Source organism: Lepus europaeus, chromosome 14 (assembly GCF_033115175.1).
Source record: "Lepus europaeus isolate LE1 chromosome 14, mLepTim1.pri, whole genome shotgun sequence".
NCBI lineage: Eukaryota > Metazoa > Chordata > Mammalia > Lagomorpha > Leporidae > Lepus > Lepus europaeus.
This window is the reverse complement of record NC_084840.1, coordinates 54,975,534-54,989,928: the sequence shown is the minus strand read 5'-3', so window position 1 is coordinate 54,989,928 and position 14,395 is coordinate 54,975,534. Positions and strand designations below refer to the sequence as shown.

Sequence of the window (14,395 nt, the reverse complement as noted above, 5' to 3'; positions counted from 1 at the left end):
GATCAAAGGACTTTGAAATCAATATATATAAGTCACCTTGACATAATAATATTTCATGTAATGTGCACAAAAGATAGAACAAAATGCATTTCACAAAGCTTGGGTCTACTTTTAATTTTACACATTATTGGAAACAGCGAGTTTTTGATATATGAAAACTTGATTATAGCCAATAAAAACAGAAATGCACAATGACTAGAACCCCAGACAGTTGGTAAGTAATTGCATAGGTAATGAAAAATGATTGCTTTGCTTTTAGGTAAAATTGCAAAAACTATAGAACAAAGTATTGAAGTACAATGAATACCTTTTAGACTTAGTATACATTATCTCTGAGTTTGAACACTTATTTTTGTATTCATCATAATCAGCACTGGGCACTTCCTGTTACAATAGCCTTGAAAATTACTCTATAGATACAGTTTGCAAAAGACACATAGAAAAAAATTGTGCATAGTTCTTTCCCAAAAACTCTTTCATTTATGAAGCACTTTTTTAAAAAGATTTATTTATTTACTTAAAAGTCAGAGTTACACAGAGAGAGAAGGAAAGGCAGAGAGAGAGAGAGAGAGAGAGAGAGAGAGAGATCTTCCATCTGCTGGTTCACTCCCCAGTTGGCTGCAATGGCTGGAGCTGCACCAATCTGAAGACAGGAGACAGGAGCCAGGAGCTTCCTCCAGGTCTCCCACGGGGGTATAGAGGCCCAAGGACTTGGGCCATCTTTCACTGCTTTCCCAGGCCATAGCAGAGAGCTGGATCGGAAATGAAGCAGCTGGGACTTGAACCGGCGCCCATATGGGATGCTGGCCCCTGAAGCATTTTTTATATTGAATACCAAGTATGTATCTAATGCACTCTTAGCTAATAAATCTTGAGAATGCCAAGATTAATTAGGTATGGTGCCCACACTATAGGAGTACAGCAGAGAACTTAAAGGGCTGGGGGAGAGCGGGAGATCCCTGAAGAAGATAATTGTTGAAATGAATTGTTGAAATGGATCTAAAGACTTATCAGAAAGGTTGAGAAAGGAAGTTTACAGAAGGAGATGAAAAGACAAAGTGAATCCCAAGAAGAAGAGAGAACATGAACAAAGTCATATGGGGAGGGTAAGATATCACTTGTTTTGTGTAGGATAACTGTGCAGCCAGAGTAATACTTGGAGTGGTAGAGGATGAAAAGAAACAAATTGGTATGGACTTGATCAGGCTCACAAAGGAGTTTTGGATTCCTATTAAAAAATGGGAACCCACTGAAGGGCTTTATTATTTTTTAAAATGTTTATTTGTATGTGTGTGTGAGAGAGAGAGAGAGCAAGAGCGAGAGAGAGAGAGAGCTCCCACCACACCAGCTGTTTCATTTCCCAAATGCCCACAACAGCTGGGTCTGAGGCTGAACCAGGCCAAAGCCAGGAGCTAGGAATTTGATCTGGATCTCCGCTATGGGTAGAAAGGACCCAACTACTGGAGTTATTACATGCTACCCTCCAGGTACATAAGGAAGCAGAGCTACAATTTGAACCCAGGTGCTCCAATAAGGAATGTGGGTGTCCAAAGTGGTATTTTAACAGCTGTGCCTGACACCTGCCCCTCACAAATTAACTTTAAATGACATGCTCAGATTTGCATTGTGAGTAGTTCACTTTTGATGCTGCCTGAATGACAGACTGGATGGACCAGTAAAAGGATGGAAGATTCAGGCAACAGGCTACTGTTTCCCTTGAAAAATATCGAGTCATGATAGTCGTGGTGGTGAGGAAGGAATGTTCTCAGCAAACATTTATGTGGTAGAAGAGGCAGTAACTGATTGTAACTGATTATTGATGATGCCATGAAGTTACAAGAGGAACCAAGGACTGTTCCAGGAATATGCTTCCAAGAGATGATGGCTTAGACATATTTGCTTTGAGCTATCTGTAAAATTTCTAAGAACTAATTAAATTTTCAAGCCTGAAACTTCTGAAGGGAGGAATGTTATTAAGCCATTAACACTGGGATCATTATTACTAAAACATAAGAGAATGAGGTTGTCCAGAAAAAGTTGGAAAAAAAAATAAGGGGGAATTCAAGCCTAATGATATTAATATTTAAAAGGTTGGTAGAATAAGAAATTACCAAGTAGGAAACAGCAAAGGAAGGGTAATAGACATAGGTAAAACCAGTACAGCCTGGTATCAAGAATGTCAGAAGAGGAGGGAGTTTCAGGAAGGCAAGGACCACTGAGAGCAGTAATGGGACTGACCTCTAATCTTACTTGCATAGATGTCCCTCTCCCATGTTCCCATCAAGTATTTTACATGCCTTTGATATAGCACTTTCAAATTATACAGCAATTAACCATCTATATGAATGCTTTAAATTATAAAAAGTTTCTTGACTCACATATATCCTATTTGACTTTGTTTTCCAAGAACTTAACATACGATACACCCAACCAATACCCTAGGCAAAACAATTGAAAAGTTATCAAATAGAAACTGATAGTAGGAGTCCTTAATGATACGTAGGAAAAGCTTCCAAAGAGTAGTATGCAGCAGAAACTTTAGTTGCTAAGGAAAGAAAAGGCAGGAAGTGGGAATAGTTTTAACATAGAATATGCTTTCAGGGTAGGCATTTCACATAGTAATCAAGATCCCAGATGGGATGCCTGCATCCCATATCACAATGTCTGGGTTCCAGTCCCAATTCCAGCTTCCTGCTGATATGGAGCTTGGGAGTCAGAAGGTGATAGCTCAAGAAACTGGTTCTTACGCACTGGTGTGGAAGACCTGGATTGAGTTCCCAGATTCTGACTATGGCCTAACTCAGCCCTAACTAGGGAGATTCTCTCTCTCTCTCTCTCTCTCTCAAAATAAATAATAAAATATATTTTAAGGAATAATATTTCAATAGTTTGAATAAAAGGAAAACATATAAAGGTAATTAATGACTGGTAAAGAATAAATAAAGTTGGAGAGAAAGCAGAGATTATTTTCATTTTAATGCATTCTGAAAGTTAAAATGTTTTAATGCCAAGGAAAAATAGATTTTACTCATCATAATAATACATTTTCAACTTAATGAAAATTACAAAGTATGGACCCAGCACCTGTACTGTCATTAGATAATGTACTCATGACACTCATTGTCTACTCTCTTCTTTCTTCAGAACCCTGCCATTAGTACTGAAGTCAACTGTGTTAATTTGTTACAAGTAGAAGGATATAATTTGATAGCTGTTGGAACCGTAAATGGTGTGATCATCTTATGGAATTTTGTAACAGCTACTGTCAAAGAAGTGTAAGTCTTCCCTAAACATATAAAATTTGCACAGCGGAAGACCCAAGTTAATGTATAATACTCCTAATAAAAGAGAGAGAAAGAAATAAATGAAAGTGGTGACATCTCCTACTGGAGGCTTTCCTGGAGATTGGATTATGTTCATGAAGAGACTGTGTTCTAAGTGTCTAAATTCCAGAATGATATGAACAAGGAGCACCTTAAGTGCTGGTATTCCAAAGACCTTTATTCTTTTCACATTAGTATATGCTTTTCATGTATAATCTTGTCCAAATTCATGACCTCAACAAACATTTAAAATACATAATAATTTCAAACACTAATCTCCACAGAGATTCAAACATGCGTATCCAATTGCCTACTGACAAATTTCCATCTGAATCCAGCAAATCTGAATCCTTAAACCCCATATGCCCAAGATGTCTTCCCAACCTACACCTCCCCTACATTTTTCCTCTTTCTATATTCAACACAACCACTATCTTTCTAGCCACCGAAATCAAATGGTGAGAGGCATCATTAGTGGCCTTTCCTTCTCATTCAGCATTCCCGGTGCATCCAGTTCAATAAATGATGTTAGTAAGGGCCACTTTGGTAGATGCGATTCTATTTCTCAACCAATTAGATTTTCTCCTTGCCAAATCCTGTCTTTGCCCTTCCCCAGCCAGTCACTTCCAATGCTCTTTCTACTGGTTGTAAAGGAATGAATGTAATAGTGTATTATTTGTATGGATGGACTGTAAATAATAAGCCCTATCCCATTGTGTAACTGGGATGGGTGCAAGGGCCATGGGTAGACACAGTACGTAAGGATGGTCTGTAAAACTTGCCTTCAAGGTAAAATATGGCCAAGGACCTTACCCATAAATGAAAATACAATCAAGTGTTAGCATTTAGGGAATGGGAAGAGGTATAAGGGAGGCAAGAAGAGGCAGCTGGAAAGGACAAGGGAAAAGAAGAGGGAGGAACAGAAGAAAGCTCTGCCTCTCTATTATAGTACCCTATATATCAGTAGTCTGCTTGGACTCCAGGTGCCTTTCCCATCCATGTCTGAGTCACTACCTTCAGCCATCATTTGAGAGAAAATAATTCTTCCATGTTTGGACTCTGGATTTAGTTCCTTTGAGCCTTTAGCTGAAATAGCTCTTTGTGCAGACCCTCCTTCTGCACCTCCACCATATTATCCTGGGCTCTACTTCTAGAATTCCTGCCATCCTTCTGTTACTTCTCTTCAATTCTTGCCCACAGGCCTTTCTTGCAGACTCCACACCTGTCACTTGATACTGGTGTTTACTTGCACTGCACAATTCCTCACACACTTAGTAATACAGTCCTTAGACTGCATCAGCTTCTTATATCTCACTAAGAAGGGAAAGAAGGTATACTAAAAAGACTATTATCAGTGTCATGGTCTAAAATGAGTATTGATCCTAATTGTGGATGCCAGGCATTTTGCCAAGGGGTGCATGCAAATCCAACACTGAATCAGAGAAAAGTAAGTAACTATAATGTGTCATACAGAATATCCCTTTCATACAGACAGTTAATTATATAGAAAAATTAATTTAGAATCACTGGAGTATTTCTGAAAAACATAGAATTTAGTACAAAACTGTGTAAGGTAATTTGGGACAAGCTTTAAAGGTTCTAATAGGAAAAAGGTTTTCATATCCATGATGAAGGTCATTCTTATGGCTACCTGAAACATTGCCTAAGATCCCATTACCAGTCAGGAACCCTTCTCTTCATGATCTACCCCACACACACACACGCATTTTGGGGCCCAAACTTATTATTTGCTTGACAATTAATAGCTCACTTCCCTCTTCAGATCATCTGTAGAACAGAAAATCCAGGAAGTTTGAGTGCAACATGTCATCAAGCCCATGGGCTGCTCCTTTGAGCTTGGGGCATTCCAGGCTACTTTTTCACTCATGAGCTCAATTCAGCAGAAATAATTTCCATGAAAAGAGGAGTGTTTTGCTCTCAGGTCCATTTTCTACAAGGAATGGTAAATGTGGCTTTAAGAACCAAGCATGAAGTGCCAGTGTGAGTGGTTAGAGACTATTGCTTCTTCTCAAGAAACTGCCTAGGGAGGTTTATGGTTCCTTGCAATACGGGTTAACAGGAGACTTGATCAGGCAGAGCACAGCTCTCACTGAATGCCCTATTCTTCTCTACTCCATCATAAGTTCCTTGAGGGTAATAGCCATATTTTATTCAAAATTTTCACTCTGCTTATTCAAAGAGTAGAATTATATTCTCAAAAAAGTGTGAAACATACCAGGAATTTCTCCACAGGACTAAATCAACTCACTCTGTGAGCTATAGGTAGGAAGACTGGACCAGCTCACTGAATTAAGACTTTAAATCACTAAGTGACCACCTTAAGAGTAAGCAGAGGCTTACTAAAGAGGATATGTTCAAATTCTACACCTTTGGGTTTTCTTTGCATATTCAATAACAATTTAGGAGCTGATTAACTCTGCAGGGGATCCATGTTGTAAGTAAAACATTATTTAATCTTTGAATGTTTATCATATAAATGTGTACTTATTTCAAGGTACCGACCCGAAGATTCCTTCATTGTGGACAGTAACGTGGATCCCAAACACTTAAGAATAAATGATATACTGTTCCTCTTTCATACACCTGAATGTGAAAGGTAATTCAAAACTGTCTGATCAAGTAATACTGTCTAGGACTATGTGAATGACAAAAGAGTTCTTTTCATGACTGCACTAATGAAGAAACTATTGGAGGAAGAAATAAGTTCAGTTGACTTCTTGGATTCAACTTTCTTCCCTGTTACTATTTGTACGTAGAAATGCTGGTCATTGGGGACCTAATGGGCTGTGGGTTCCCTTTACCCTGGCAGCTTCATGGCTCATTTTACCACAGTGGCAGAAATGGAAAATGCTCATGTGACCACACTTTTGGTCAAAATGTAATGCTATGAGCACTGATGCCAGGAAAAGGAAGGACTTGCGGTGCAAATGTAGAAAGTCAGATGGGAGATTTCAAACACCAGCCACTATAACTGAGGAAGCCCCATCCATTCATTTAGAGAACAGAGGACTGACTGCCAGCTGTTACAGGCATTTGAGTGAATCAGTAGATGAGTACTTGCTTCTGTCTCATAAATAAATATTTCTAAATGCTTTTAAAACAATGAATTCTTTATAAAAAGCACTTTTTCTATTTATATTTGCTTGAGAACTCTGATTTTTCAGGTAGTACACAGTGTTAAACACATCTTTGGAGAGAAATACAAAGGGTCTGTACTAGTTTGGAATTGCCCATTGGTGAGCTGGAATAGAACACCTCCCCTACCTGTCAGCTGGAAATTTCATCAGAAGTGTTCTGAGAACACTGGAGGACTCATTATGTGTACACGCGTGCCATCATCCTAAGTTCCTTAGCCCATTAAAAGCAGGGCATGGCAGAGGCAGGATCAGGCCATAACAAGTGCTACAGCAGCTTTTCAGCCTTGTCAGTCCCCATCTACATATCCCCACCTTTTGAGTGTCAGATTCCCCAGGACTAAATCTTGCCTTGGTAGTGGAGCAAGCCAGACTTTTCAGACCCAGGTAGCAGTAAACCTTAATTGCTGAGTTTCCTCAATACTACACTGATGAATGTTTGCTACACAAAATTTAAGATGTGATTTGTTTTATGAGTGGCTCAGAATCCACCCATGAAGAAGGCAGCAGTCGTCTGAATTTGAAGTAAAGAGCACCCTCTGAGTGTGACTGTATGTTAACTCTTCTCTGTGGATCTCCTCCTTCCCCTGTAGATCAAGTCAAGATTCCATTGGTTCCTCAAGCCAGTGTGACTCTAGCAAGGGTCCACAGAGTTGTAAGGTAAGAACAGAAACAGTGTCTTCCTGTCACAATGATTGCTCAAAAATAGTGACATTGTGGGGTTGTGAGTTAAGCCACAGCATGGGATGCCTGTATCCCATAAGGGAGTGCTTGGGATTAGTACTGCCTCTGCTTTTAGTCCAGCTTCCTGCTAATACACACCATCAGGGACAGCAAGTAACCACTAAGTAATCAACTTCTTAGGTCCCTGCCACCCATTTGGGAGACACAGATGGAGCTTCTGGCCCCTGACTTTGGCCTGGCTCAGCCCTGGCTGTTGCAGGCACAAGGAGAGTGAATCAACGGAAGGATGATCTCCCTCTCCCCGTCTCTCTTTCTCTCTCTCTGTCACTCTGCCTTTCTTTTTTTTTAAAGAAGCCCTTTTTTTTAAAAAAAAATTATTTGAGAGGTAGAGTTATAGACAGTGAGAGACAGAGAGAAAGGTCTTCCTTCCATTGGTTCAACCCCCAAATGGCCGCTACAGCCAGTGCTGTGCCAATCCTAAGCCAGGAGTCAGGTGTTTCTTCCTGGTCTCCCATGTGGGTGCAGGGCCCAAGCACTTGGGCCATCCTCCACTGCCTTCCCAGGCCACAGCAGAGATCTGCACTGGAAGAGGAGCAACTGGGACTAGAACTGGCACCCATATGGGATGCTGGTGCTGCAGGTGGAGGATTAACCTAGTGAGCCACAGCGCTGGCCCCTCTGCCTTTCAAAAAATATCAATAAATACATCAACATTAAAAATTAGTGATACTGAGCATCTGAGCCCCTCGTTTGGTGGAAGGTAAGGGTAGAAAATTCATGTACCTAAAACCTTTTTGTTTTTTTTAAAAATTAGTGTCTAAATTGTTTTCTTCACTATTTCAAATTTTTTTCAAGGCTTTTATATCCATGAATCATGTATACATGATCACAAAGAGAATAAATTATGCGTGTTATTTTATATTCATCAAATAATTTTCAACTGACTCCTTGGCTAAAAACTAAGTATTATCCTATTTCCCAGGGAGAAAAGATAGCAGGTCATTTAGTAATATTATAATCCATTATGTAGTGCAGTAGTTTTCAAATTATCCTCTCAGTTCTAATTTGTGTATTTTTACAGATTACATTTCTAGTTAAGATTTTGTTTCAAGGAAAGTTTTCACAGCAAAATAATTTTAAACCACTGGCATGGTGGAAGAATAAAATTTTATGGATATAAAAGCCAGGCAGATTTGTACATGAATTCAAGTCATGCATTTATTACCTGATTAGCTTCCAAGATGTCACTAAATCTGTTTCTTTCCTCATCATAAAAAGAAATAAAAAAGAAAAAATTACCTGTGTGTTAATAGAATTACAGATAATATACACCAAGAACTGGACATGAGTTAGGCATTTAATTATTCTAATTATGATGATACTTCTGAGTCACTAAGAAAGTATTATTATGGACTCCCTATTTATGAAACTGAAAATCCCTCCAATACATTTTTTTCAGAGTTCATTGTAAAAAAATGTTAAAAGTAATACAAATTCAGCCATCATGAGAATCTAGTCACCCAGTATATCTCATTATAATGTCAGAAATATCTTTTTCTCTCCTAATTCAGGGAAGCAGACAAAGTATACATGACGGTGATGTTAAAGGTCAGTGTGAAATCACCTCTCTACAATAAAACAACTCTTGCAACAGAGCTTTAGGTGATAAAATATTCTTAATGAATATACTCATACGCTGTTTTTAAAACAAAGTGTTGAGATGCTATAGATTCTATAGTCTAAAAGTTAGCATTTCCTTTTTTTTTTTTTTTTTTTTGGACAGGCAGAGTGGACAGTGAGAGAGAGAAAGGTCATCCTTTTCCATTGGTTCACCCTCCAATGGTCACTGCGGCACTGATCTGAAGCCAGGAGCCAGGTGCCTCTCCTGGTCTCCCATGCAGGTGCAGGGCCCAAGCACTTGGGCCATCCTCCACTGCACTCCTGGGCCACAGCAGAGAGCTGGCCTGGAAGAGGAGCAACCGGGACAGAACCGGCGCCCCGACCAGGACTAGAACCCGGTGTGCCGGCGCTGCAAGTGGAGGATTAGCCTAGTGAGCCGCAGCCCAGCCAGCATTTCCATTTTGATGATGCCTTTTTAAATACTAATTCTGGGTGTTAAAAAATCCAAACATCACTGAGATTCTTAGTCTCTAGTCCATTTTCCTAAAACTTATACTGGTTTATAAGTCATTCTGGATGTGAAAGACATACTGGACGCATATGTAGGCCTTAGCTATAATGTATAATATGGCAGCTTTTATAGTAGAATCAAAAGTATGCCTTTTAGAAATTCCCAATGACCCAGAATTCCATTAGAAAAAAATTTTTGTTCTCTTTACTGTTTGAAGTTCTCTGGTGTTTAAAAAAAATACAAAGGAACAATTTGTGTGTGTTTTTGCTATTTTTTTCCCCGCATAAAATTTGGAATTCTAAATATTGTAAAACTATTGTACCTCATTAATTTTTCCGATAGGTGAACATACAGATGTTACAGTGAGAGAGACACATGCAGTGGACAAAAAACATTTCGAAGCTGCCAACATAATAGAATGTCAGCCACCCATCCTTGCCACTGCTCATGAAGATGGACACCTCCGCTTGTGGACTATGGAGGTGACAGAGCCTGATATTTTCTGAAATAGGAAAGAATAAAAGAGATTAAAAAGAAAATTAGATGAATCTTAGTCTTCTTCCAATGGCATTAATTCTAATATTTTTCAATCTTGTAGCCAACTTGTTGGCCTCACAAACTGCATCACTAATAATGCTACTCAAACTTCCACTCAGCCAATTACATAACTCAAGAGAAAAAAACTGACAAGAGTGCTAACTTAGCTATTTCAAATCTTTCTTTTGAGCTGTGACTATATGCCACTAAATACTTTATCAAATATTTAAATAATATTAAAGGATATTAATGATGTACTATAGCAGAAAAACATAAAAGTACTAAAGATTTGCCAGATCCATTATATTTTTAGTTCTCTAAATTATTGGAAGATGGTATTTGATTTTATTGAATGTAAACACTTTAAAATGAAAAATTGATTTGGGGGAGGAACTGGGCACAGTTTGAATAAGGAATTCAGAAGATTATGAAGGAAAGTATCTTGAATAGGCTGAGGATAATGACAATGAAATCTTCAGAAAGACAATAAAGTCTCAGGAAATGAGGAGATGATTCAAAATATTTTTTCTCAAACTTGATGTTATTACCTAAGCTAGATAAAACATGTGAAAGTCATTCCTTGTGCTGAGTTACACAAAGTGCTGGGAAAAAAATGAATTTGAATCTTTTGCAATCCCTTGTCCTGCCCCAATATTCAAGATAGAAGCTTATGGAAAGGCAAATATTATTGTTGAAAACAACTGAGATCTCTTTAACCTGAGAAGAATGTTTAAGAGAAGAATATGTATTCTGAAGAAATATATGAAGAGTCATGTGCAAAAAGCAATCTGAAGTACAATCTATAATAGAGTTCAGATGTTTATAATTAATAGTTATCTATACCTTTAGATTATTCAATCTCAGGAGTCAATCCCTATTGATAGCTGCAACTTATTTTTATTACAAAGAAGAGAATCATGTTTCAGAACTTGAGATAATTCTTGGGATGTAATATTTATAGAGCAATTCAATTCCAATATTAAGGTTTTATAGATATATTATCATACAAAAAGCCTCATTTGCATTGTCCTCTATTTAGGGAAGGCTAATAAAAGATACGCTACCTTTCACAAAACATTCTGCCATTCCTCTGGCATCACTGTATACTGATTCATGCGCCAGGATGCTACTGACTGGAAATATGGGTAAGTTGTTACTCATATATTTAGCCACAGGCATTGTAACAACCTAAATGATCTAAAAATGCTTATAAATACATAATCTTTATTGAGACAAGAGAAGATCTAAGATGTATGCTTAACCAGGAGAGAATGTCATGGGTAGCTTGCTGAATAAATAGAATACATGGATGTTGGGAGAACCGATTGGCATTCCTACCTCCTTATTTAGAGCTAGGCTTTCTGTCTCTTCTGTCTTGGCTACCCATCCTCATCCCTGACTTTACTGAGAAGAATACAGAGCTCTAACTTTGAACATTGAAAGTTAGTAATAATTATTAAAGGGATAGTAATAATTATTAAAGGGAATGGTGACATATATTAGAGAGGAATTTTTTTTCTTCATGGAGGGGTGTATTTTGCTATAATTAATATAATTTATCTTAACTCTTTCATTTAATACTGTTTTTTGTTCTTCCTATTTTTCTTCTTCTATATTGTGAATTAAAAATTTTTGTGATACATGCAGGTGCACATACATGTGTAAGACAGTTTCTAATTTCACCAGTGTTTAGGTTTTTTTTTTTTTAAATCTGAATGAAACAGCATTTTTTCAGTTAAGGCAGAAAGCATAGCCCACTGTAATTTGCTTTTCTCCACATGTACCCCTTCACTTGTTTGCTGATGTGATTTGTGAGCTGTACATCCAGAGTAGATCTGCTAGTATATTAATACTTCCATCACAATTTTATGAATGTTTTTCTCATTTCAAAATTTATTTTGTAAAAACCTCAACACCCTATATTGTACTACCAGTTGTTTGAGTCTTTCATTCAGTACTATCATACATTTACAATGTTTATTTAAAGTTATCTCTATTTTACCTATTTTATTTGGTTTCATTGCTCACCATCAGTATTTTTATATTCTGATACGCTTTCTCTACACTTTTTGTTCTCATTTATCTGTCAACCTCTACAGTGTCTGCAAACAATATTTGTGTTTATAGCAGACTAGTAGAGAAAGTTAAGATCAGGTAAATTTTGTTCTTTTAAAGTAGTTTTAATGTTCTTATATTCATTTCGCCTACTATGCAGTAAACCTTTCCTAGCAAAAATACACAAAACTAAAATTTGGAGCTGTTTACAGAATTCTCACAATATACCTCTTTTAAGGTTACTCCTCTCTTTTCTCCTGCCCAATTTACTATCATATAGCCCATCCTCTTCTTCTTCTTCTTTTTAAGATTTATTTATTTATTTGAAAGTTTTACAGAGAGGCAGAAACAGAGAGAGATGGAGAGAGAGGTCTTCCATCCACTGGTTCACTCCCTAAATGGCAGCAATGGCCAGAAGTGGGCCAATCTGAAGCCAGGAGCCAGGAGCTTCTTCCAGGTCTCCCATTCAGGTGCAGAGGCTCAAGGACTTGCGCCATTTCCACTGCTTTTCCAGGCCATAGCAGAGAGCTCGATCAGAAGTGGAGCACCTGGGACTCGAAATGGAGCCTGTATGGGATGCCGGCACTGCAGGCAGTGGCTTTACCTGCTACGCCACAGCACTGGTACCCCCATCCTATTCTTTTTTTTTTTTTTTTTTTTTTGACAGGCAGAGTTAGACAGTGAGAGAGAGAGAGAGAGAGAAAGGTCTTCCTTCCGTTGGTTCACCCCCCAAGTGGCTGCTATAGCCGGCGCGCTGTGGCTGGCGCGCTGCGCCGATCCGAAGCCAGGAGCCAGGTGCTTCCTCCTGGTTTCCCATGGGGGTGCAGGGCCCAGTCCTCTTAAGAACTATGAGTTTTACCTGTGAGCCAGAAAAATACAGTAGGAATGGACTTGCAACCCAATCTATCTTCATCCTTGTTATAAGTAAAGCAGACTTGGACTAGATTCAGGCCTTAGGTTTCCTTTGTCAATGTCTCAGTGTATGTGAAAAAACAATCTTTGTGGGTTGCTATCTAGTTACTACTTTAAATCAGGCATCCTCAGACATCATTATTTGTTGCTTTTGAAAGACATAGACTTTATATTTTAGATAATTTTGAGTTCTCAGCACAACTGAATATAAATGACAGAGTTCCCATATACTGCCTTCTTCCTATCAATCAATACACAGATACAGCTTTCCCCACTATCAACATCCTGCACTAGAGTGGTGACATTTGCTACAATTAATGAACCTACATTGACTCATCACTACCATCCAAAGCCCACAGTTTATATAAGGCTCACTCATAATGTTGAACTTAAAGACTTTTTTTTTAAGATTTGTTATTTATTTATTTGACAGATAGAATTAGACAGTGAGAGAGACAGAGAGAAAGGTCTTCCTTCCATTGGTTTACTTCCCAAATGGCCGCAATGGTTGGAGCTGTGCCAATCCGAAGCCAGGAGCCAAGTGCCTCTTCCTGGTCTCCCACGTGGGTTCAGGGGCCTAAGCACTTGGGCCATCTTCCACTGCTATCCCAGCCCATAGCAGAGAGCTAGACTGGAAGAGGAGCAACCAGGACTAGAACTGGCACCCACATGGGATGCTGGCGCCACAGGCAGAGGATTAACCTATTGCACCATGGTGCCGACCCCTTAAAGATTTTGACAATGTCCAATGATATGCCATATGGAGTAGTGTCACTGTCCCTAAATCCTCTGTGCTCCTAACATTCTTTGCTACCTGCTCCAACCCCTGGCAACCATTGATCTTTTTACTGTACTTATTTTGCCTTTTCCAGAATGTCATATAGTTGGAGTCATAGAGTATGTAGCCTTTTCAGTTTGACTTTTTTTTTTTTTTTGGTAATATACATTTAAGTTTACTCCATGTGTTTTCATAGCTTGATAGTTCATTTTTTAGTACAGAATAATATCTGTATGTACCATGGTTTATTGATCCATTCACCTACTAAAGAACATCTTGATTTCTTCTGAGTTTTGGCAATTATGAATAAAGTGGCTATAAATATCTGTATACAGATTTTTTAATAAACCTAAGTTTTCAACTCCTTTGGATAAATACTATGGAGTGCAACTGCTGCATCATATGGTAAGTGTGTTTAGTTTTGTAAGAAACTGACAAACCATCTCTCAAAGTGACTATATCATTTTGCATTCCCACAAGCAGTGAATGATAGTTCCTGAGCTCTAAGGCCTAACCAGTGTTTGGTATTTTCAGTGTTCCAGATTCTAACCAATTTAATAGATATATAGTGGCATCTCAATATTATTTAAATTTCATTTTCCTGATGATATATGCTGTGAAGCATCTTTCCATATGCCTATTTGACATCTGTACACCTTCTTTAGTGAAATGTCTGCTCAGATCTTTGGTCCGTTGTTAATCATATTATTCATTTTCTCATTGTTGAGTTTTTTTTTTAAGATTTATTTGTTTATTTTTTTAACTTTTATTTAATGAATATAAACTTCCAAAATACCCCTTATGGATTACATTGGCTCCC

General features: G+C 38.2%; 1 protein-coding gene across 1 annotated transcript in view; it reads left to right on the top strand.

Moving 5' to 3' along the window:
- The window catches only part of WDR64 (WD repeat domain 64), a 141,572-nt gene that overhangs the window by 103,275 nt on the left and 23,902 nt on the right, over positions 1-14,395 (top strand). Inside the window, exons 16-21 of the mRNA XM_062211381.1 lie at positions 3,145-3,275; positions 5,839-5,940; positions 7,072-7,138; positions 8,734-8,770; positions 9,636-9,775; positions 10,870-10,975. Of these exons, the coding sequence (XP_062067365.1) occupies positions 3,145-3,275; positions 5,839-5,940; positions 7,072-7,138; positions 8,734-8,770; positions 9,636-9,775; positions 10,870-10,975 (583 nt within the window). The remainder of the gene's footprint in view (positions 1-3,144; positions 3,276-5,838; positions 5,941-7,071; positions 7,139-8,733; positions 8,771-9,635; positions 9,776-10,869; positions 10,976-14,395) is intronic.